This window comes from Rutidosis leptorrhynchoides, chromosome 4 (genome assembly GCF_046630445.1).
Source record: "Rutidosis leptorrhynchoides isolate AG116_Rl617_1_P2 chromosome 4, CSIRO_AGI_Rlap_v1, whole genome shotgun sequence".
Lineage (NCBI taxonomy): Eukaryota > Viridiplantae > Streptophyta > Magnoliopsida > Asterales > Asteraceae > Rutidosis > Rutidosis leptorrhynchoides.
In genome coordinates, this window is record NC_092336.1 from 511,119,893 (window position 1) to 511,128,422 (window position 8,530).

General features: G+C 36.2%; 1 protein-coding gene across 1 annotated transcript; it reads left to right on the forward strand.

Annotated features, from left to right (window-relative positions):
* The first annotated feature begins 87 nt into the window (after positions 1–87).
* LOC139842493 (uncharacterized) lies at positions 88–1,903 on the forward strand. Its single transcript, XM_071832628.1, has 2 exons — positions 88–95; positions 596–1,903. The coding sequence occupies exons 1-2, from the start codon at positions 88–90 to the stop codon at positions 1,476–1,478; spliced, it is 891 nt and encodes a 296-aa protein (XP_071688729.1). The 3' UTR covers positions 1,479–1,903.
* Positions 1,904–8,530: the final 6,627 nt, after the last annotated feature.

Sequence of the window (8,530 nt, forward strand, 5' to 3'; positions counted from 1 at the left end):
TTAAAGATTTAAAAGAACTTTTCATTATTCGCATCTGTTTAAAGAGGCGAACTATTAAATTGAGACGTAGGGAGCAAAATTGAAACTATGATACTGTAACTAAGAGAACGTTTTTAAAGTATGAGTATTCATTCAAACAAAAGTGAATTCATATAGTAATTAAGAAAAAAAAAATGAAATATAGAAAGGCTCATATTCTAATTAAGAAAAAAAACGAACAAAAGAGAATGACAGCTTATAAATCAAAATGATATTGTCTTAGACGATTCCCAACGGGCTCCGCCCTGGTTAAGTCATCGTCACCGCCCTCGAGGGCGCCGATGGCATTCATCCCGCCGTCGGCCGCCCTCGTCCCTCTCTCCTGGTTCCGTTCTGGTGATTGTCGTGGCTATAACATTTAGAGAACGTGTATTTATCATTTTATATATTTATTTGTTTCAAAAAGCTATAATGCAGTTGGAAGCTTTTTTTTTTTATTTTCCAACCCCCACTACATATACCTCTATACCATTACACTACCACTTCATACAATCTCTACTTTTATTTCACAATATTCATTCAATTCCATTAAAAATGCCTAAAAAAATATTGATAGTCTTACGATAGATGCGTTGGATATTGCAAGTTCTAATTTCAATATTGTCGCATTCGATCTACTTGCTCAAATAGATAAAGACGAAGAGGAAGAAGTCAATCAACCAATTCCAAGGGCGCCTCGAAGATTTATTCATAGAGACCGAGAGGGAACCGCGATGCGTTTATGGAATGATTATTTTTCCGAGAATCCAACTTTTCCCGGAGATTATTTTCGTCGCCGTTATAGGATGAGTCGACCATTGTTTATACGCATATGCCAAGGTATAATGAATTACTCTCAAGAACCTATTCCCGATTATTTTTTATATTTTCATCAAAAGCGGGATGCTACCGGGTTGTTGGGTTTTAATGTTTTTCAAAAATGTACATCCGCAATACGCCAATTAGCATACGGTACTGCACCTGATGCTTTTGACGAGTACTTACATATGGGCCAACAAACATCATACGGTTGTTTGAATAATTTTTGTAAGAGCGTGATTCACTTGTACGGTTCGGAGTATATGAGAAAACCGACTCCACAAGACGTAGCACGTCTTATATCCGCACATGCGGAATTACATGGTTTTCCGGGAATGTTGGGTAGCTTAGATTGTATGCATTGGGCTTGGAAAAATTGTCCATATAAATATAAAGGTCATTATACTAGAGGCGATCATGGGTATCCAACAATCATGTTAGAAGCTGTGGCATCTTATGATTTATGGATTTGGCATGCTTATTTTGGACCCGCTGGTTCAAACAACGACATCAATGTCCTTAATCAATCTGATTTATTTAATGAGTTACTTCAAGACACGGCTCCACCGTGTAATTTTTCGGTTAGTGGTTGTAATTTCAATAAAGGTTACTACCTAGCCGATGGGATATATCCGGACTGAGCGACACTAGTTAAGTCTTTCAAAAGTCCTCCTGACCCAAAATCGGCAAAATTTAAAAAATATCAAGAATCTGCTCGGAAAGATATTGAACGGGCATTCGGTGTACTTCAAGGTCGATGGCAAATAATAAAAAACCCGTGCCGACAATTCTATGTCGAAAGAATCCGAAGAATTATGCACGCTTGTGTTATTTTGCATAATATGATCACCGAAGACAATGGATATGCAATGTGTTCACTTGAAGAGAATTACAAGCCAGCTCGTCGTCCACATCGCTCAATCCAGGAAAGGGTTGACGCACACATGCGCATTAATAAAGAATTACGAGATTCGTCCTTTCATCATCTACTACGACAAAAGCTCATCGAACACATTTGGAATCTTCCGGTTCATTTCCGTGTTCGGCACGTTCCACATGCCCGAGCCGCTCCACAAGCTGGAACTTCCAACACCGCCGAAGATGTTGAAGAAAGCGAGGACGAAAGCGACGATGAACATGAAAATGAAGACGTGGACTTGGACAAAGATGACGCATAGTTTCATAAGTTTTAATTTATGTTTAATTAATGTAACTTTTGATTATGTATTTTTTTTTTAAATAAATGTAACCGTATTAATGTTATTTAATAAAAGTGTTGTTCAAAATAATAATAATAATAATAATAATAATAATAATAATAATAATATAATAATAATAATAATAATAATAATAATAATAAAAATAATAGTAGTAGTAGTAATAAATATTAATAAAAAAAATGTGGGGCCATGTGATGGGGAGGGAAAATGTCATGGTTGGTAGTGGTGTGTGATGGAGAGGAAGTGAAAAATAAATGGAGAGAGAAAGCTGATGTGACGGTGTGTCCTGGGGAGGAAGTACGTCATGGTTGGGAGTGGTCTTACAGGGCCATAAACTCCACTACACATGCTAATTAGTATATATAGAATGGCATTTGTTTATAGAAGTGAAATATCAATCTGTGTCATCTTTAAAAGGAACACTAAACAATTTAATTGAGAGGGATGGAACAAATTTATTTATTAAATGATACTATAATTAAGAGAAATTTTTAAAAAAATAAGTATTCATTTAAACAAACGTGAATTCTTATTGTAATTAAGAAAAAAAAAATGAAATATAGAAAGGCTCATGTTGTAATCAAGAAAAAAACTAAACAAAAGTGAATGACAGTTTATAAATTAAAACGACAATTCATATTGCCTTACACGATCATAAACTCCACGCTAATTACTATATGTAGAACAATTTCTTAGAAAAACACCTTACCACTTTACGGTTCTCATATGTTTTAGTTATTTGTTTCCAGATGATTTCATAATTCAGGGGTCCTTAAATATATCTAACATAAAAAACATATTAAATTTATAGTCGGTATCAAATTTAAACCTAAGAGCTTCGGCTCTAGCGGTATGTATCAAAGAAACTCATTAACCTTAAAGTTATGAGTTCGAGTCCGGTGCTAAATAAAAACGGTATCTGTGTTGGAGTGAAGAAGCTTGAACAAAACGAAGAAACACAAAACTCGCCACCGCGAGAAGGGAAGTCGCGCGAGTGCAGCAACGACAGGAGCTCGCGAGATGGAAAGTGGAATTTGCGACTGGAGATTTTACTCGGCACATATCTCGCGATTGCGAGAATAAAGGCAAGAAGTGCCTCGCGATCGCGAATCGGGTACGGACGGGCCAAAGTTTCTAAAACCGAGTTTTCTTGGTCCTTAAGTTGTTTCCTTGTTATGTTATGCATATATAAACACTCTATTGTAATCCATACATTGTATCACAAATTCTATTAGTAAAATCTATCTAGTTTGGTCCGTAGATTAAAGTAATTAACCTTTGATTACATATAACCACGTTAAATTATCGCGTTCTTATTTTCTTTGTTATTGTCTTCGTTTGACTTTGTGGAAGAGTGATTTTTCTGGAAATCACTCTTATTGTTGGGTCCTAAATCCTATCAGTTTTTTTTTTTTTTTTTTTTTTTTTGGTAAGCAAGGAAACCCTCCTATGAACGAGCACATTGGCTCCCCCATAGAAGGTAAAACCTCGGGTAATCAAGCCCCCCGAGCGCGAGACCTGGTACCGGGTGAATTGCGCATTATGCGCACCCTCTTGTCACACTCCCTTTTTGAACAATTTGGCATAGCCAAGGATTGAACCCGGGTGGTGTGCTTTATTGGGCAATTCGGTGGCCACTTAGGCAAACCTGAGTGGTTATCAGTTTGTTTGTTGTGTCAAGAAAAAAAATGTATCAAATTTAAGTATAAGAGACTATAATATTACCAAAATAACGTACTCAAAAATAGTAATGTTATCGGAAAATATCTTTTCTAGGAATAGACGACGGTTGAACATGAGAATCATGATTTGAATGATTGGATTGAAGTGAAGTCATAATCCTAAAAGTAAAACTTCTGGTTCATATATGCACAAACTTGATGGTATCAGATCCAATTATTTGTAGTGCAAAACATTGCACGTTGCATGTCTTGTTCCCATATGCAGTGAACCTATGACTACAAATCGTTGTAAACTAAACTTGATTTTGAGCTATGTGTTTTAGATTTGGACTTGCAAGTATCCAAATATATTGGATCAAGATTGTAGTCCATTAACTAGAAACTTCTTGTAATATCTAGTAGTGAAAGTGTATAGAAAAATCTTGTAAAATATATAAAGATAATACTTAGAAAATATCTAGATAATGCTTAGGAAATATCTAGATATTAGTAGATGATTAAGAGTTCTAGACTACTCCATTGAGTAGTATAAATAGAGGACTTCACCCCTCATTTGTAATCTAGCAAAGCAATAAGCAATAAAACAAAATTTTCAAGATCAATCAAACATCTAAATTATCAATCCTCTCTTCCCCAAATAATATACCTAGCCTCCTATTTCCAACAAATTGGTATCAAGAGTTTGGTTCGACAAGATGATGGCCAACAATGTCATCACATTTCCTCGCCTCACAAAGAATAATTATGATCGATGGAGCATCCAAATGAAGACCTTCCTAGGTGGACAAGACTTATGGGAGATTGTGGAGGAAGGCTATGAGGAACCTACAGAGAAAGGTTCTCTCAGCAAGGAGAAAAAGCTATTGAAGACCAACGATCAAAAAGCTCTTTCCATCATCCAACAAAGTGTAGATGATGGAGCTTTTGAGAAAATTGCAAGTGCAACCACCGCCAAAAAAGCATGGGAGATCTTGAAGAATTCTCACGAGGGAGTTGAAAAGGTGAAAAAGGTTCGACTACAAACACTACGAGGTGAGTTCGAATATTTAAATAAGAAAGACTCAGAATCAATTTTCGATTATTTTACAAGAGTCTTGGCGGTTGTCAATCAATTAAGAGGAATGGTGAAACTCTAAGTGATGTAAGAGTCATTGAAAATATTCTTAGATCATTAGATTCAAAATTCGACTATATAGTCGTAGCCATCGAAGAATCTGAAGATCTAGAATCAATGACTATCGAAGAACTCATGGGTTCACTACAAGCCCATGAAGAGAGGTTCAATAAGAAAAATAAGGAGCCTTTGGAGCAAGCTTTACAAGCAAAACTGTCTTTCAAGGAAGAGAGCAGTGAAAAGACTCATCAACCGAGTCAACGAGGTCGTGGTCAAGTACGTGGCCGAGGACGAGGGCAAGGATATTCCAAACGTAGAGGCTACAGTTCTTACAAAAATGAAGAAAGAAGCCAAGATTTTCACTCAACAAGAGGTCTCGGGAGAGGCTACACAAGTAGAAGGCCAAGGTATGACAACTCTCAAACTAAATGCTATAATTGTCATAAATTTGGCCACTATGCTTCGGAATGTGAGAAGTCAGACAATTACGTGCAAGAAAGAGTAAATTCTGCACAAGAAGATAACGAAGCCGTGGAAAACACTTTGTTACTAGCATGCAAAAGTGAAGACAACGGAGAATCGAATTTGTGGTATCTTGACACGGGTGCAACCAACCATATGTGCGGTGACAAAAGCATGTTTGTGAAGTTAGACAAGGTAACAAGTAGAAATATCACCTTCGGAGATTCCTCTAAAGTCCCGGTTAAAGGCAAAGGTAAGATCCTCATCTGCTTGAAAAATGGAAGGCATCAATTTATCACTAACGTGTATTATGTGCCCAATATGAAGACGAATATACTGAGTATTGGACAACTCTTAGAGAAAGGCTATGATATTCACATGATAAATCGTACTCTTTCTTTAAGAGACCAAAAAGGAGGTTTGATTGCTAAAGTGCCAATGTCAACGAATAAGATGTTTCTGCTAAATATTCAACATGACATTCCAAGATGTTTAAAAGCATGTTTCAAAGATAATTCTTGGCTTTGGCACATGAGATACGGGCACTTAAATTTTGAAGGCTTAAAATTATTATCAAGTAAAGGAATGGTGAAGGGTTTGCCTCCAATTAATCATCCGGATCAAATTTGTGAGGGATGCCTTCTAGGAAAGCACTACCGAAACAGTTTTCCAATAGAGGCTTCTAGTAGAGCGAAGAAACCTCTAGAACTTATTCACACGGATGTATGTGGACCCATCAGTCCACCGTTTTTCGGTAAAAATAAATTTTTTCTTCTATTCATTGATGATTTTAGTCGAAAGACATGGGTCTATTTTCTAAAAGAGAAGTCGGAAGTTTTTGGAATGTTCAAGAAGTTTAAAGCGTTTGTGGAAAATTAAAGTGGTCTCACCATAAAGGCGATGAGATCCGATTGTGGAGGAGAGTTCACATCCAAGGAATTCAAGGAATTTTGCGACAACAATGGGTTACGACGTCTTCTAACTCTTCAGTATTCACCTCAACAAATGGTGTTGCAGAAAGAAAAATAGGACCATTCTTGATATGGCCCGGAGTATGTTAAAGAGAAAATGATGCCTAAGGAGTTTTGGGCTGAGGCAGTGGACTGTGCGATCTATCTAGCAAATCGCTCGCCCACTAGAAGCGTCAAGAACAAAACGCCCATTGAAGCTTGGACTGGAAGGAACCCCGGCATCTCACACCTTCGAGTGTTCAGAAGTGTGGCATATTCTCATGTGCCAGATCAGAAGAGGACGAAGCTCGATGATAAAAGCGAGAAACTCATATTCGTAGGCTATGACTCAAGTTCGAAGGGTTACAAGTTATACAATCCCAGGACCGGTAAAGTAATCTCAAGTCGAGATGTGGTGTTCGATGAAGAAGCAACATGGGATTGGAATGTTCCCGAAGAGGAGAACTACGACTTTCTCCCTTATCCATTCGAGAGTACTGCAAGGAACGAAGAATATCTAGAAGTTCAAGAACCTTCTAGTACACCATCTCCACACTCTCCACGTACTCCAACCACTACACCTAATGAAGTGACACCAACATCAGGAGGAGAATCAAGTAGGCTACAACATCACACAAGGAGCATTAGGGAGTTGTACGAGGTAACCCAGCCTATGGAGGATCTATCATTGTTCTGCCTTCTTGCCGATTGTGAGCCAATAAGTTATGAAGACGAAGCAAAAAGCCAAAAGTGGAAACGTGCTATGGACGAAGAGATTTAAGCAATTGAGAAGAATAATACGTGGGATCTTACCACACTACCAAAGGGACATAAGGCTTGTAGAGACCCGTCCTAATCCATCCGGACGAAGTCCATATCGATTACAAACGATTCACAACAGTTGATTACATCGCGAGGTAATTGACCTCTATATGATAAATTTTACAAACATTGCATTCGTTTTTAAAAGACAAACTTTCATTACATCGACAGTTGACAAGCATGTAAAGCATTTCATAATATATCCAAATATAACTGACTTAATAATAATCTTGATGAACTCAACGACTCGAATGCAACATCTTTTGAAATATGTCATGAATGACTCCAAGTAATATCTCTAATATGAGAAAATGTACAGCGGAAGATTTCTTTCGTACCTGAGAATAAACATGCTTTAAAGTGTCAACCAAAAGGTTGGTGAGTTCATTAGTTTATCATAAAGAATCATTTCATAATTTTAATAGACCACAAGATTTCATACTTCCATTTCTCATAATCATACGTCCCATGCATAGAGACAAAAATATCATTCATATGGATTGAACACCTGGTAACCGACATTCACAATATGCATATAAGAATATCCCCATCATTCCGGGATCCTCCTTCGGACATGATATAAATTTCGAAGTACTAAAGCATCCGGTACTTTGGATGGGGCTTGTTGGGCCCGATAGATCTATCTTTATAGTTCGCGTCAATTAGGGTGTCTGTTCCCTAATTCTTAGATTACCAGACTTAATAAAAAGGGGCATATTCAGTTTCGATCATTCAACCATAGAACGTAATTTCGATTACTTGTGTCTATTTAGTAAAACATTTATAAAAGTTGCGCATGTATTCTCAGCCCAAAAATATAAAGGGTAAAAAGGTAAATGAAACTCACAATACTGTATTTTGTAGTAAAAATACATATGACGACATTGAACAATGCAGGGTTGGCCTCAGATTCACGAACCTATATCAAGTATTAACACATTATAGTATAAATCAATTAAGTTTATATATTTGTTATGTATTAATTATTCTTATAATATATTATGATACTTATTTGATATTTAATTAATGTTATATCAATAATATTAGTTGAAACATAATTTTATGTAATATTAGTATATTTTATGTAATAATATATTTACATATATATCTTTTGTTTTGTAAAATTAATAATTGTAGAAATACCTAAGGATAATAATAATAATATTAATAATAATAATAATTTTTAAAAGTATAAAACTACCTTAGGAGTCAGTTTTAAAAAAATTGCACCAAGCCGGGCTCGAACCCGAGACCTCTCGTTCACTCATCAACACCCTTAACCATTCCTCCATTTCAGTTTTTCTGATTTATAATACAAACCCAAATACTTATCTATTACATGTTTCAACCCACTTCATCTTCTTCACCAAAATCTAAACAATCAAACAACTTCATTCTTAATAGTCAATCATCAAAATGGTTTTAGGACTTCTAAACAAACAT